The sequence below is a fragment of the Diadema antillarum genome, unplaced genomic scaffold, assembly GCF_040938485.1.
Source record: "Diadema antillarum isolate AM-2024a unplaced genomic scaffold, OU_Dant_1.0 scf00000036, whole genome shotgun sequence".
NCBI lineage: Eukaryota > Metazoa > Echinodermata > Echinoidea > Diadematoida > Diadematidae > Diadema > Diadema antillarum.
The window spans coordinates 3645373-3662799 of record NW_027270925.1 but is presented as its reverse complement, the minus strand read 5'-3'; the positions used below and the strand labels follow the sequence as shown (position 1 = coordinate 3662799).

The following is a 17427-nucleotide window of genomic DNA, read 5'->3' as shown; positions in this document are numbered from 1 at the left end:
GCTTGTCACGGCACCAGCCAATCAATGCTAGGGAAGAGTGTAAGAAGCGCCCTCTCAACCCCAACTACATGTACACGTATGGAGCAATGTTAATGCGATATAGATAGGATTATTAAATGAGGGCTGGAGAGGTCCAAGAGGGTGGGAATGAAAACCAAGACACCACATGGATGAGAGCCATGGACGTTCATGATATGGCAGTACGGCTCAGTCAACTGCAGCAGTAGTACATCTTCGAGTACCAATAGCTCGAGATGATCTCATGTTACAACTGCACATGTACATGTGTAGGCCTACAATTATACATACGATAGAGAACATTTGTATGTGGTTTTATTCAGTCGTGCTCAACCACCTCTGTACATCTACCCTTGTATACAGTTGTAGATGAAAAGATACTTTTGTATGTGCACATCAAGAGAAGCTACACATACAATGTACAAGTACTGTAAAAGTGTACACCACTTTTGCTAAATTTAGCACTTCCACCCCACGTAGTGTACCTCCCTGGTCCCCATGGTTCATATCAGTCCATGTGCCTGTTCACAATATGAAACTCCCAAACATCTCTCCATTTCCTCTGATGATTTAAATTTCTTTTGTCTTTGCTGGGTTTTTGCTGTTCTTGTTTTAGTTGGGAAGGAAGGGGAGTAGACTCTCTCCTTTCCTCTGTTGCCGGTCCTGATTCAATTCTATCAATTCTGAAGACACTTGTATGCAACATGCAATAGGACAGCTGAGGGCAAATTTTGTTAAATGCACGACAGAAGCTGATGACCCTCACACACAGGATTGATACAGGAACACTGCGTATAGAGCACGTGTCAACAAACTCAGACTTGAATAGACCTCCCGAACCCAATATGATTTTTATCATCTATTTTATGTTCGCGATTCTTTTCTAGCTAAAGAACGGCCTTTAGGAAAATTTATCACAGATTCCAAGCATTTTTTGTGTTTTGTTTTTTACAATTTCTGTTTAGGGTTTTGTGGATGTTTTTTGTTTTTATTTTGTTTTTACCTGAAAGCTATTGAAAGCTATTGCCTCCTGTCTGCATGTAACAAAAGACAGCGAAAACTCACACAGTTACAGTCATTACATGTATGACAAAGCTATATTGTACAAATATGGGCTTGGCATTTGATCTCTAAAGCATGCAATGGTTATTTTATATCTGGTATATACTGTAAATCCAGAAATTATGCTTGTATGCATTTTACTTTTGCAAATTTCATGAGAGTCAAAATACAAACATGGAATTCTCTTTATGTTTGTCATACCGGTACCTTTCTACTACTGTGACATCACAAAGTGTTAAGTGTTGTATGCCTTCCTGTATTTCAGCAATGGTAGCACCAAAACTATCAATATTCATAAAGTTTGAATGAATATTCCGATTTTGCTCTACAAACTGCATTCACAATTTAATCCCACAATGGTGGTACAGGTAATTTTTTTCTTAAACTCAAAGTTTTGCTGATCTGTTTTCTAGATTTCCCTAAACTTATTCCTGACCAGTTCTGCTTCATACAACTGTAGCCACAGGTTGCGATCTAATTGAGCAAGAACAACAGCTGTCTCCAGCATTCACGAAAATTCTGTTGCTTGTTCGTTTGTCATTTCACAATCCACTTGTTTCTTATCATAAACATGATCTAAAATTCTGACAAGTTAAAAATGGCACAAACAACAATTTAAAATAGAAGCTACACCTGTATGATGCCTGGCAGAAGAAGACTACGGTCCACATAATGTACTACTGTAAAAGTGGATATTTCGAAAGACTAATTTTTTCGCGCTGGGCGAGCTGAGAAGAGTTTCGCGTGTTTTTAATTCCGCGGAATCAAGACAGCGACTACTGGAACATATGGCAGGCAAAAATATTTGCATGCTTTTATTTTCGCGCTAGTTTCGGGTTGCGCGAAATGCGTGAAAATATAAACACCGCGAAAATCTCCACTTTTACACTGCTTTTATATCTGTCACTCATCCCCAAAACATATCATAGATATTGTAGCTTTTTGCTTTGTCAATCACAAGCATACAGTACCAGTCGTCATGTACAATCATCAACATCAAATGTACAACTCGTCAAGTGTAGACATTATACAAGTACAATTGTACAATCACTGTAGTAGCGGGCTCCACTGGGCAGTTGATACTGATGTTGCATAACAACTGTGATGAGAGGACTCACATACAGCATGTATGTTGCAGGTGTGGAGCCACAGTACAAGCTCTGAACCGCATGGGGCACATCATGTAGGCCATATGCTACCACACATCTGGCAGAATGTCAGAAATGTCGAGTTCTACAAGTGTACACTGGGATACTGTCTGGAGTCAAACTGGTTTGGGCCAGCGCATTATGACATCACCGTTAAACTCATACGTCTCGTGGGAACAAAAAATCCAACCCTAACTTCACCATGACACACACTTTCAGTGGCTTATTACGGGTTCCGCTTGTGCTACTGATTGTGCACAATTTAAGGTCTTTGCATATTGAACACGATAATGTTTGTCTCATGGACACACATTGTGACTGCGCAAACGCTTGCTCTTGTCATAATCCATAAGCACGCAAATATCTAGACACAAGACTTGTGTCTAGATATAAAGGAGTGACTTGCACTTAGTGCAAGTCACTCCTTTAACAGTGCAGAGTCAACTTCAAAGACTAGTACCCTCTGTAAAAGTGGTTTCTTTCGCGTACAGAAACTTTCGCGGTTTCCATCGGTGCGGACTTTTTCGCATGTGTTTAAATTCGTGGTCGGTAATGATAGTGTTTACAAGCAACGAGTTCAAAACATTTTCGCGTGATGTTAAATTCACGGTTCAACCTCAAAGCGCGAAAATAAAACCACCGCGAAAGAAACCACTTTTACAGTACTAAGACATGCGCTAACTTTTTACAGCTTATGCCTGCTGAAGATATGTCAAATGATCGGATGGCTTTATTTCATGCAATATACGGGAATATTGCACTTATCTTTGATTCGTGCAATATTGGCCCTTACTTGTGCAATATTCCCTGGTATCTCATTCATAATCTCAATGTATATCTCAAGTAACCAAGAGCTAAATCGATGTAAAATATACCTATTTACGGCAAGGTGAATGAAGTCGGTTGAGAAATGCAGTTCCTAGAGCACACATAAACACACACTTTAACACAGACAGACAAACAGGGGCTGACATATGCATGCAGGCAATTTCATACACACATGCTTTCTCAAAAGACATCTCTCAACTTTCCATATTTGTGGACTACCTATATCATTTTTATACAGTTGTCAGTAAGTTGTCAGTATAATTATGTACCGTAGTTATGGGTAAACTCGGCCTAGCGGGTAAAGTCGGCCCCCAGCGCGCGCAGTACAACTAGATAGGCCTAGATATCTACTTGCAATGCGCGCGCTGGAGGCCGACTTTACCCGCTAGGCCAAGTTTACCCATAACTACGGTACAGCTCTTGAGCTCTCTCTAACTAACTTGACCGAAAGATCGGTCTGTATCTGGTCATCGGGGATATGTTTCGCGGAGACGTGTCTGGCTTCATGGATCCCTTCCTGTACCGATAACATCAACAAAATAAAAGACTCCTCTGGACAGATGGATCTTTCTATCTCTAACTTAACGTGAAAAACATATCGCAAATTAATATTGATGGAACAATAGGTTTCAGATAACGCAGGCAGCGAAAAACACACAATTGCTCGTGAGGAGTGAGTTGTTTTGAGCAACGACACGAAAGTCGACGTCAATATCAATGCTTCCCAACAACCAACGCAATTCAAATTTAAATAAGTGATTGGAAATAAGCTAGGTAAATTATTGTTAGACCTCTAGAAATTTCTAAGCATTTCCTGTGATTTGGGTTTAATTTGGTTAAAGAAGGTAGAATTTGAGATATCCAGAATTGACATGGCTATGAAAATAAATTAAATTTACATAAGCATCTACGGTCGTACAGATATGCATGTAAGTTTAATGTTAAATTTAGATCTTTTTATGTCTTATAAATATTACTGTGACTCAGTGTGAGTGTGACTGTGTCTGTGTCTGTGCAAATTGCAGTAAACTTTATTGAATAATTTAGAACTAGTGAGTAGTGTAGTAAAATTTAGATAAAAAGATTACAACCCCGACTTTGTCTCGAGATAATGTAGGCGACGGCAAGCCAGAGCAGGGGAGGTGAACTGGACTAAGGGCAAGGATCCAACAATTTCTTGCTGTCAAATGTTGACTTCGACAAGTTTGTAAATTGTCTCAACAACAACTCAACATTAAATACGAATTTCACAGAATTTGAGAGGGCACATGGAACTATTCTAGTAAAATGTAACATACCTTTTTACGTTCTGTTCCCCGTTTGGAATTCTCTTCAGCTTCTTCTTTTTCAGAATCTTAACGGCTCTTCTGCACAAGGTCTCGGAGTCTAGGACCTCCTTCACCTTTCCGTACGAGCCCTCGCCCAACGCATCGCCCATCAGGTACTTCCCCACCATTTTCGCACGCTTCTTCCGAGGCTGGTAAACAATATCCGCCGAGTCCACTCGGTGTATGAAAACGTGCATATCGTCATCGTCGCCGAAGAATGAGAAGTGGTCATTTTGAGCCCAGTGAGGCGGAATATGGTTGGGCGTATCCTGGTCTAAACACCTTTCTATCATTTCCGCATCTACCATCGTATTTTTCCGCAGTGTTCTCAAGGATTAAGAACAGAGCAATTTGACGAAATTTCGAGATTCATTTGGAATCCTCCGCTGGAACCTTCCATGCGCGATAACTTACCGAGACTTGTATACACGAGCGCGGATCGCCATGTTGTTTATAGGTTTACTTAGTCACGTGACTTTCAGGCTGCGCGCATTAGGTCAAAGTGTATCGGTCAATGAGCTGATAATATTCGCACGTTCTTTCGTCATAGTTTCAGTAGTGAGGCATTATAGTCTTAATTTTCGACGGGAGTTTTAGTTGCTTCAATCCATATTTCTTTCTCTATCTTTTAATATCGGAGTAATTAAAAAGAAAGAACTAAGAAAACATAATATTTCACACGTATACTTGTCTAACGTTGCGGGGTGTCTGGTCAATGTCGACAAACATTTGCAACATTTGTAAATTGTAAGTTTTGTCTTTTGTCATTTGAAGACTACCTGAGTATAGGCTTATAGGCTGAATTTAGTTAATAGTATGATTTTAGCATTACTATTGATGTATGGAAATGAGGGGGTGTCTTTGACTATGGCTATTTAATCAATATGAAAAGAGATACAGATGTGGAACCAGTAAAAGGGTATATTATATGTAGACTAGTTTTGGCCCTGTAGCGTACTGTGACATGGTCCGAGCGAAGAGCAGGCGCCCTCCCTTTGTTTACATTTTACTTCCCCGTTTTTCGACGGTACACGTGTTGAAGGCCGCACGTGCCAAGGTCTGGCTGGAACTCGAAGGTGGTGAATAGCTGGTCGTATCGCATAGCCCTGGGCGGACCAGGCTACCAGGCTCTTCTAGGGTTGCGAACGCCGTATACGAGATATGAATCATTTTTCGTTCTTAACATGGCTTTTTCTTCTGTCTTACGGCGATTATTTTTCATTTCTTCAGGGGACGTTCTTCAGGGGGGCGTTTCATCAACGAGTTCGTCGGAGTTTTCACCGACAAATTTGCTATCAGCCAATCAGACGCAAGGATTTACACTGACAACTGTTAAAAGCTAATGAAATCCTTGGTCTGATTGGCTGATAGCAAATTTGTCGGTGAAAACTCCGACGAACTCGTTGATGAAACGCCCCCCTGACCCGTGTAGAATTCGTGCAGCATTGATACGTTGCATGAGTTACTAAAGGGCTGCACTGGCCTCGGCCCAGAGAATTTCACCATTGACAACAAAACTTCGCACAGGAGTCCTGCTGAGTTTTGGATTGGGTTGTGTATTGTACTTGTAAGAATGTAGGCCCTAGTGGGCGAAAGGCGTGATTTTACTTGCACCAAGGAGTTACCAGTAATCTCCTCGCTTGCACTTATGGTAACCATGCTGTGCTCAGTGTATGTGACTTTAAAAAAGAATGCTTGGGGATTTCCCAAATTACAGTTGGGGAAATGCCATGAAGGATTCACTCGTTTCCGTAGCGAATCATAGTATGTCTTTGAAGTTCTTGTTGCAATGTTTACTATGCTTTGATAACATAGTTTGAGTAATACGTACAACGTGGATGGAGTTAATGCGTACAGTAGATGTCCAGTCATGTTCGTATTCTCTCTATTCACTATTCAATACGTTAACAGTCTCAGTGCGGGCAAACAATGGTAGGCCTACACTGTGATAGCGGAAGTGCGAGCTAAATTTTGTGCCGTACCTTTTGTTACCGCAGGGAGGTGGAAGGCTCTCTTCCACCTCCCTGACCTGGTTACCGTAACTAGGTCAATTACGTAAGCGTCACGCAAAGGGACCGTCAATACCGCAATACAATAATGTGCGACCAAGCTGGGTTGGAGATATCCTGGTGCCACCTCCCTGGTTAGCTCGTCATGAGATTTGAAAACCATTCCATAGAATTATACTACACCTGCGTAAACCATCTGCAAAGTATGATATGCTTTCTATCTTTTGGGCAAGTAACTTATGGGGGATGACTCGATTTTCTCAAACTTAATGGCCCTTTTCAAGAGGATAGGAACCCCCTCATGTAAGGCTCTCCCATTTGAACTTCGTCTCGGAAGTTAGTGTGAAATTCTTCCCCGAGTACAGTGGGCCTCTTTTCTGAGCATTCGGTGAGATATCAAAGTAATTACAAATTCTCAAGAATGTAAGAGATGGTACGCAGAATTCTGCTTTATTCATCACAATATGGAAATTTAGTAAAAATTGTGGAAAGGTCAGAAATTATGTTATCACTGGACTTAGCTTGCGTTGATTATGTCCAATACATGTATTTAATATACTGTTTCGTGAAAACACAGTGGAAACCTGGACATCCCAATACTTTCAAAAAAAAATATATATATACATATATATATATATATATATATATATATATATATATATATTGTGTCCAATAAAGTGCATGAAATATGTCTATACAGTTCTCCTCTTCATTCTAAACCAACAGTATATGAAGTATGTATATTGATTAGCAAAGTGAAATTCAAACATGCACAGTTATACGACAGCAAGGTACTTTTATAGTAATTGGTGTAATTTGAGATAACAGTAATATTAGGGGCATGTGAATAAGGTAGGCCTAATGTGTAGACGGGAGCTTTTCTCCGTATACAATGCCTCAGATCTCCCACACCTGTTATTCTTTAACTTAAATAATCCTGGCCTTTCTCATTTCTTCGGCTTTCTTTGCAATCTACGTTATTTATTTCTCATAATTCACTCCCCTGCATCAATGCATATCTCCTCGAACATCATGTAAATATTCAACGATGGTATAAATGATAAAACAAAAACTGAGAATCACCATGATGCGCAGACTCAACCTGGATGACGCCTAAGGGGCAAGAGAATTTTTTTCACAACTCAAGAAGAATGGAGATTGACGGCGAGAGGATAAATCTACGTTGGCACAAGGTTGCAGGAGTATGCCTCGAAGCAGCTCTTGACAGATTTAACAGATAATCAATTGAGAAGTTCAATACAAGGGGATTGGCTCTTCATCAAAAAAAAAAAGGCACATGCACCCCACCCCAGCGAAGTTGCCTCGTGGTATAGTGTATACTTCATGAAATCGGTGATCGAGGATCGTACGGATCATCAGGGAGACATAGTGTCGTATCAACCGAAATAATATCATACTGTCAGGTGCACGACAATACCGTGCAAAATGATGATGATGATGATGATGATGATGATGATGATGATATTATGGTTATTATTGTTATCATTATTATTATTATTACTATTGCTGTTTATTTACATATTTATTCATTCATTCATTTATTCATTGATTTATTTATTTATTTATCTATCTATTCATTTACTTGGTGATTCAACATGAAATACAAATATACAGTTATAGTACATAATAATAACAAAAGAACGTCGTGATTCTAGGTGCATACCGCTTGTTGCCAGGGGAGGAAAAGGCAAACTTAATCCTTCCTCCCCGACCAGCTAGTGCATGCACCAAGAATCAGCTATACATATCAATGTTAAAAAAAAATGCAAACTACAATATCAAATAATATATTATAAAACAAAAGCAAAATGCACTTTTTAAGTACAAATAAATACAAATGGTAATGAGGACACATTGAAAGTATATACGTACACAAAGTTCAGATGGAATTGGGGATTCGACATTATACATAATTATCATGAAGATACTTTGATACTGAATTTCACAAGCTTTTTTTCTCGGGCTGTCTGGTATTGTCTTCTTCCTTTTAAGAAAAAGTCTCATGAAGAGTAGGAGGAGGAGAAGAAGAATAAGCGCACAGCTGCTTTGCAAAACTTTTTTTTTTGTCCATGAAAAAGTAAGTGTGTTTATTATGCAAGACTGGGATATAAATCTCATTCCACTTTTTTTTTCTCGGAAGTTCTTCACCACAGGTAAACATTAATGAGGTAGACTCGCTCTTCTCATTGTACATGTAGACAAACCTGATGGATGAGAAAAGACCCAAAGGCACAAAGCAGATATACAGATGGAACTAGCAACTGAGTATATTATTATACACCCCCCCCCCCCCGATGTAACAGAATCAGCTAATATGAACACACCCCTCGTCCGAGAAATTCGTAGCTAGATAGAAACTCCAGATCATGTTCACAAAGTTGGACGAGTACACTCAAACAAACAAACAAACAAACAAAAAGAGGATGTTTGGTAACATCAGAATGAGACATGTGAAAGTTTACACATTTATAAGATTTTATTACAATATATATACATGTATAGTTACTGAGTTGCTGATCTGTTTTTCCCTCTTTCTTCTCTATAGGAACTATGAAGCAAAAGTACATCAACCTCTTCCCCTCGGCAATCATGACTCTTGAATCATTACAATCATGCACAATACTTACTTGATAAGAAGAATACATATAAACTCATTCCTTCTACATTTTCAGTCTCTATACGGGGACTTTTCAGTAATAGCTTTGTGCGGTACATTTTGTGAGTATCAGATATTATTATATACATAAAGATATGATCTATGCATGTATTATCCTAGAACAATAAGAAAAGACAAAAGAGATTTGAATTATGGAATATTGATTAGGGTATATGATATATGATAGATCTTAATTACTAGTATTCCAGGGCCTATATTATCTGTGATAGGAATTATGATGTTTTATGTTTGCATATTTCCACATTATTTTCTCTCCTCATACCTCTCTTGATATTCCTATTCATTATGATAGCATTCACCGATTCATCATCATTCATCTCATATTTCATGATAGCACAATTCGTGTTTATATCATAAATCATACGCTATGATCTAGAATTCATAGTTCTTTTGTTTGTTTTTTCACATTTCTATATAAGAATAATAGAATTATTAATAATTTCTGAGGCTATATCAACGTATACACTTCATATACTTCTCCCGTGAGACATTTGAGACGTTTATACACGTAGACTGTGACCAGTATTATTGTTTGGTATTTGTTTTTTAAACAGTTTGAAGCCTACTACTGTATGCGCCATACATTTCGCGAGTCTAAATTTTCGCGAATCGGGAATTCCCCGGTTTCTTATTTCTTTATCTTTTTTCCCCATGTAATTTGTATAATGATCGAAGAGGGTGTACGATTTTATCCTTAACACAAATTTAATCACGATGCACAGGTGCAAGAAATGAGGCTCTGAATCGAATAATGTACTATAGTAGTAGCATCGGCTAGAGGCTTTCCGAAACGGGCACAAAATTACTGGTTCATGCGTCATATTTAATATTTGTCGTTACGATGTGACACTTACTCTGGTGTTAAAACTTTCCTACATTCAATCCAAAAGTTCAAAACCCATTCACGGGCTGCGAGACAGAATACCATGGTAATACTGTGATTTCTCTCATTGAATTGTTATGGGACATTTTGTGTATATCATCTCGACGTTTGATACTTGATATTTTCTTTTAAGGGTAGAATTTAATTTTATACCAATATTTTTGACGGATTATAAGGCATAAAATAAATGAACCTGATGTTTGGGTGCTTGGAGGGAGGGGCGTATAGATGACCTGGGAGGATGGGGTCTCGAAAAACATACTATTGGTTTGTATATCATGTTTAATTCAATCTTATTTTTAGATATTAGTTTATAGTTATAATGTATATTATGTCATGTATGTGTACACTCTGTAATTAACGTTGTAGATTTGTGTCACGAAAATTATTATGCTAACTCTTCACTTCGTTGATGTAGTCCAACAAATTTTGATTTTTATTAATTAAATCATTTCTTATTATATTAACATGGTTCATGTACATTGATTCACGGTCCCATTGAAAAACAGCTTTTGCTGATTTGGCATTTTTATCCGTGGTAAAATAAAAATTAATGAAATGAAATGAAATGATATTGATTGTTGAATAGAGGTGGACATAGAGGTCAGGATTAACTTGACCTGTAGAATAATGGATGCTTTATTTAATTACTTCCAAACGATATAGTTGGCAGGGAGAACGAAATTTACCTTATAGAATGGTTTACATTATTTTTAATACAATGCTTGGAGAAGACAATTTTGTTTGCCATTGTCATCACGGTGTTTTATTGTCCTTCATTATAAGACGTGACGTGAAGTGCATGATAATTGAATGAAACCAACCCTGCAGCTTCTAAATTACGTCTTATGCACTTACGCTCGAAATTTAACGCAGTAATTCAATACTTTGAATGCAAAAACAAAACAACGCCATTTTCATTTTTATAGTATATTAAGGTCATCATCAAAATAGAGAAAATCAAAATCTTTTAGATGATATACTGCTCTCCCTACATGACAGGATATCTTAGTGTAAGATATCAAAATTATCACATATTTTCATAGATATAAGATTTGGTTTTCAACAGATTCAAACTCAAATACCTTAAGTTAATAAAAATTAATTGTTTGGGGTTTTTTTTCATTAGAACTCTTACATTTTTGTGTGCTGCTCTCACATTTTTACTTCTCTTATAAAGTCAATATGATTAGGAACGACAGATCTATTCTCTGGCATCACACGACTTTTACCAGCTTGCTCATGGACAAAATGTAACTTTCATGATAAGTGGTCTGGTACTCTACCTTTCTCTGTCAAAAGGAAGCAAGTGACAAAAGCGCAATTTCTCATTAATGAGTAGAATGTATTAGTCATTTAGCTTGACATTGGTGCAGGGGTTTTTAAGGTCGCGATCTATAGATATCTCTCTGTTAGGATAAATGTTTTGAGGTTTTTGTATCCAGTATGTAAAGGACAACTCAGTACAATCTAAAACACTGGGAGCTCAGATCTGGATGATTTGTTCATTATTTGGTTCATTTTTGCAATTGAAAGGTATAATGTGTTTCAGGATGTCTGTGGTGTCCTAATTTCGGGAATTCTTTTTTTTTTCTCGACGCCCGTAGACCAACTCTCATCATTTTATTGCGGTTTATATCGCTTATAAAAGAGATAAAACACTTGCGAGGGGCTTGATCTGAGGTGATTTCTATTTCTGGTCTTGCGCTGTGTTGTTTCTTTCTGTCGCATTATTATTATCATTATCTAATGTAGATAATGATGTCTTATAACAGTGGAATAACCATACTCTGTGAACAGAACTTTCTTGTTCCCAGCAAAGCCAAGAAACATCCTTTATGATGATGATTGGTAGTATAAAAGGAGACATTACGCAAAAGTTAATCTTGGATACTTCGCTACAATTGGCTTTTGTTTATGCCATTCTATGTAGAAGACGAATCTATTAAGTTGATTTCAATCGATGACCAAAATTTACCTATCAAGGTCAACTTAAAATGCAACTTCATTGCATGTTCCTATTATCCATATCAACCCAAAATGTGGCGAACGCTATATACATCAAAGTCGTTCATTAAAAATAAAGATATTGTGAAACTGTAAACACTGGTACCTGTAAAACAAACGTGTTTTTGGGAGAGAGTGATTCCAGCAGTATAATAACTACGTCAACACATTCACATGACGTTTACACGCTATTTTCGCCTCACAAGCCTCCCATTATCCGCCTGAGCATAAATCTTCCTCATATTCCCTCTTTAAAACCGAATCGAACAAATTAGAATTTGTATCTTTATGGTGTAATTACTGTTGCGTTGTAATTACCTAGCAACCGAGAGGTTCCAAGGTCTGTTGTTCGGTTGCCGAGGTGATTTGTGCATTATTTCTGCGTATGAATTTATGAGAGGATTGTGACGTGTTACCCCATAACCTCATCTAGTTTGCATAATCTACGTCTATTGTGACAATGTCACTTTCATTTGTCCTTTAATCTGCAGTTTCTCCTTTTTAAAGGGATGGTGCAGTATTGGTGGAGATTGAAATTGGGCTTTTAACTTTTTGCGAGATACCAAGAAAACATTTATGATAATATACAGAGCATACCATTTTAAGACGAATTCAAAGTTTATTTGATGAAAATCGGGTTTGACATGACTGAAACATCCAAAAACAAAGTAAAACAAAGCGATCGTAATAAAGTGTGGGTCCCACACTTATTAGAATCGCTCTTTTTTGGATATCTCAGCCATTTCAAAACCAATTTTCATCAAATAAACGTTGAATTCCTCATAGAATTACATGCTCTTTCATATTTCATAAGAGGTTTCTCATTACCTCACACACACACACACACACACACACACACACACACACACACACAAATATTAGAAACCTGAAATTAGGTTGGTCTCAACCAAAACTGTACGATCCCTTTAACTTTCTGGTTGTTTGATTCTCTAGCTGTCAAAAGTCAATTTAAACTTAAAGGTCCAGTTTACCATTGGGAGTAGTGATTTGAAAGAAAAAAAATCGAGTTATCACATTTGATGCATATGTGTAGGTCAGTTGTATTGCAAAACATCCTACCATATAATTATTAAAACATAAGGAGATATCATTACTTTTCTCAATAAACCATAACTGTAAATGGTTTAGTCTAGAAACATTTTTATTATAACTATTGTTCACATTTTGTATTCTTAACAATACTTAATATTGATTATACTGATTCAAAATTTTTACATTGGTTGCCTCTTTCCCTAATTCACATTTTAGAACAATTTTGAAGTACTAAAGCTAGGTTTTTGTTTCATCTGCAAATGGTAAATAATGCCTTTAAAGTGGGATTGCACTTTTAGTTCCTCTGCAGTAAATTGAGAAAAGTAGGAAAAGAAAAACTAGTTTACAATGATGAAGGTGATCTAAATTGATGTATTTCATCAAGATTCCACATCAATGTATCAAGATATTACTTCACTGCTTTATAACATTAAACGTCTCAGGCCGAACGAACGTGAATGAGTGTGTCTTTGGTAACACAGTGTATAGAGGCGAAGCACGCCTGACGATACACTATAAACATGTATGTCGCCCTCTTTTGCCTGAAGTATTACAACGTAAAAGATGCACTCATTCATTCTGTGGGAAACTGTCGTCAAAACAGCTGCAGTGACTGCGTCATGCAAAGTGACATTCAAACTAAACTTTACATAAAATAGATACGTCTGTCTTTGGAGCCCCTCTGTATCCCAATGTATTGCTTATGAATGATTTATTACACGTATTCTGCATTGATTATATACAACGGCTTTTATTGCATGCGGTCTCATACAAAATTTACACTGAAAGCCATAACAATAGTAACAACTTTGTTCACCAAATTTTGTCTTATAAAATCCCTGTGTCGAGCATGCTTCAAGTTAGTCACTGGGGTTAATATGGAGTTAAGATTGTAAGAGTGAGTTTATTATTGTTCTCGCGCTCTCTCTCTCTCTCTTTCTCACACACACTTCGTTCCTGATCTAAACTCCGCCCTGTAAACATCCTTTAACAAAACTGCGTCATTTTCATGTTAGTTCATTTCATTTGCTTTGTGCGTGAAAACAAAATGAACAACAAAAAAGAAAGAATGCTTATATACGTGCCGTGGAGATTTCGCAAACAGATGTTGCCTGAACTGTGTAACTAGACCAGCTTTGAAGTTGAATATGCGCTATCCGTACAGCCATCTTTTCATTCATTCATTTATTCATTTATTTTTCATTTCCAACAAAAACATATAAATATATTACAAAAATTGAATACAGTGCATAAATTTCATCATACAGAGTAAAGGATAAATTTACAGAAAACTTGTAGGTATAGGAAAATGTTGGAAATGGGGAGGAATGCTAAAAAGCTGAGCTTGTAGGCTGCATTCCCCCCACACGTAATACAAGAAATTATATGATCGATAGACTGATAAGCATTGAAAATGGATGAAACAAAGAAACTAAGACAAAAAGACCTATAACCTAACTTATCCGAAACAAAAACCCTGAACAAATCCCTCCACTAAGTCGCTGTCATGCCGGAAAAGAGAGGAGAGAAACAAAATAGTATGTGTGTGTGTGAGTGTGTGTGTGTGTGTATGAGAGAGAGAGAGAGAGGGGGGGGGGGGGAGAAAGCAGCTTAATGCGTGGAGTGAAGATAAAAGACAAAAAAAAAATAGAAGGACACGAGAGGTAGTGGATGGATGGAGCCGCTTAGCTGTAATTCCAATAGAATATAAAGTTGGATTTTACACTTCTTTGCAACCAATAAAGAATCAACAATTCTTATAACTATTCAAAATATTTTTCTTCAGATTACTCTTAAAAGAACTTAAACTTGGAGATGTCCTCAAACTGTTAGAAAGGTTGTTCCAATATTTAGGTCCAGCAAATGTAAATATAGATTGTGTAAACATTGTTCTAGTTAAAGGCAGATGGAATTCATCTGAATGACGAGTTGGATATTTATGGAACGAGCGGTTTCTCGCAAACATGCTTGTGAAGACAGACGGCAACAAATTATTAGAAAGTTTATACATAAATTGGCCAAGACAATAATAATAAATATCAGTTATCTTTAAAATTTTGTTTTCAGAAAATAAAACATCGGTGTGGGCTCTCCAAGAAACATGACAAATTATTCGAAGAGCTTTTTTCTGGAGACGGGACAGTCTGTCGAGATATGTTGGATGTGTGTTCCCCCAAGCTATGATGCCATAATTCAAATAAGGTAAAATCAAAGCTGAATATAACATTAAAAGGATGGGAATAGAAAAATAATATTCAACTCTATTAATAACACCAATATTTCGAGATATTGTGTGACAAATACTATCAATATGTGACTTCCATGAAAGTTTATTGTCAATAACCAAACCTAAAAACTTCATTGATGCAACTTCATCTATAACTATATCATCTATTTTTATATTATTAGGAAGATTATTTAAAGTATTACTAAATAATGTACATTTAGTTTTAAGAAGATTTATAGACAACTTATTTGACCTTATCCAACATAACAATTTCTTTAATTCAGAATTTAACAAATCCACCAAAATATGAGGATCTGAATGAGAAAGAAAAACATTAGAGTCATCAGCAAAAAGTACAAAAGATAAAATATTAGAAGCATTTATTATATCATTTATATACAAAATGAATAAAAGAGGTCCCAGTAAACTACCCTGAGGAACACCACAGGTGACAGATTGGTTGCAGGAGTTTTGACCAGATAGAAAAACGTACTGTTTACGATCAAAGAGGTAACTCCTGAACCACTCCAAGGCCTTGCCACGTATACCATAGTGACATAATTTATGAAGTAATATTTTATGATCAATGGTATCGAAGGCCTTGGAGAGGTCCAGGAAGACACCCACTGTGTGATGAGCCCTATCTACTGCTTTGGCTACTTTTTCAATAAAGGAGAGAATTGCTTGAGAAGTGCTATGTCCTTTGCGGAAACCAAATTGTGAATCAGAAATGATATCATAAAAATCAAGAAATTTAAGGAGTCTAGAATAAACAACTTTTTCTAACAATTTTGAAAACGATGACAACAATGAAATTGGTCTATAATTACTAATATCTTCCTTATTACCTTTCTTATAAATTGGGATTACTTTAGCAATTTTCATTCGTAGCGGAACAACACCACTGCTTAATGACAAATTAAAAATGTAAGTTAAAGGTTCAACAATATTCTCAGCTATATTTTTCAAAATAACGTTATCAATACAATCAGGTCCCGAGCTTCTTTTACTTTCCAAACTCATAATGATATCTTTTACTTCATAACTAATAATCGGATCAAAAAAGAATGAATTTGAGTTGGGTAATTCAAGAAATTCATAGAATTTTTTTTTTGACAAGCAGGGGTTTTATTAGCAAGATCATGTCCAATCTGCGAAAAGTAAAGGTTAAATGCATCTGCAATCATCACAGGGTCTGTGTCTACATCTTGTCGTCTTGAAAACGAAGACAAGAAAACAAACAAACAAACACACAAGCAAACTTCACAATTCAATTCAATTTATTTTCATTTTTCAACAAAAGCATAATATACATCGCTTTTTTGCTAACAGATGGGTAAAAATATGTGAGATGAAAAGAGTGTACAATAATATATTATTGTAGAACCTTATACGATAATTGTATACATTGTCATAAAACTCAAGTGATCAGAGGGAAGTAAACAATATGCAAAATTCGAAAAATGGGGGGACCCATGCACTAAAAAGTATATCTCACTATGATTAACAATAGTATTTGAGATATTTCCGTCATCCCGTTAGACATTCAAGAACTGGTGTTATAGCTTGATTTTAACTTCCATATTAAAAATTATATGAGAAATTTTCCGTAGGAGAGTTTCAAAGTGCGTCTTTTTTTCTCTCTCTCTCTCTCTCACTCTCTGAAGATCATGCTCACATTTTCTTATCTTAGTATTGTCTATATTTGTTTCTTTCTATCTCTTTTTCTTTCTACCCTCATTATCATCTATCTATTTATCTTTCTATCTATATCTATTTATCAATTTGTGATATATGTACATAAGAAAGCCAGATAGTCTGAGAAAAAGGACAGATAAATACTTTTTTTAAGGCATGGAGATGTAAAAGAGTTTTAAGGTGTTTTAATGAGGTTATCTGTATTTGCATAACTATAATTTGATTGTTTATCAGAAAATACCATACCCCCACCCCCAATCAATGAATAGGCCGTATCTCGGCCAAGCAAACTGCTTAGTGATAACCGTCTCCTCCACACGTCCTAACGAGATACCAGTATACGATAAAAATGTGTGTTCGTGTACGCACGTGATTATACGTACATGTATTTCTTTATGTACTTTTTTGAGGTACTCGTATCCATAATATCATTTTAATGTGAACGTTGTTGATTCGTCATAATAATGT

The 17427-nt window shown here is 36.6% G+C and overlaps 1 protein-coding gene across 1 annotated transcript in view; it reads right to left on the bottom strand.

Moving 5' to 3' along the window:
- LOC139745371 (serine/threonine-protein kinase STK11-like) overlaps positions 1-4823 on the bottom strand; it is an 80350-nt gene extending 75527 nt beyond the window's left edge. The window contains exon 1 of the mRNA XM_071655768.1: positions 4355-4823. Within this exon, the coding sequence (XP_071511869.1) occupies positions 4355-4692 (338 nt within the window). The 5' untranslated portion in view covers positions 4693-4823. The remainder of the gene's footprint in view (positions 1-4354) is intronic.
- Positions 4824-17427: the final 12604 nt, after the last annotated feature.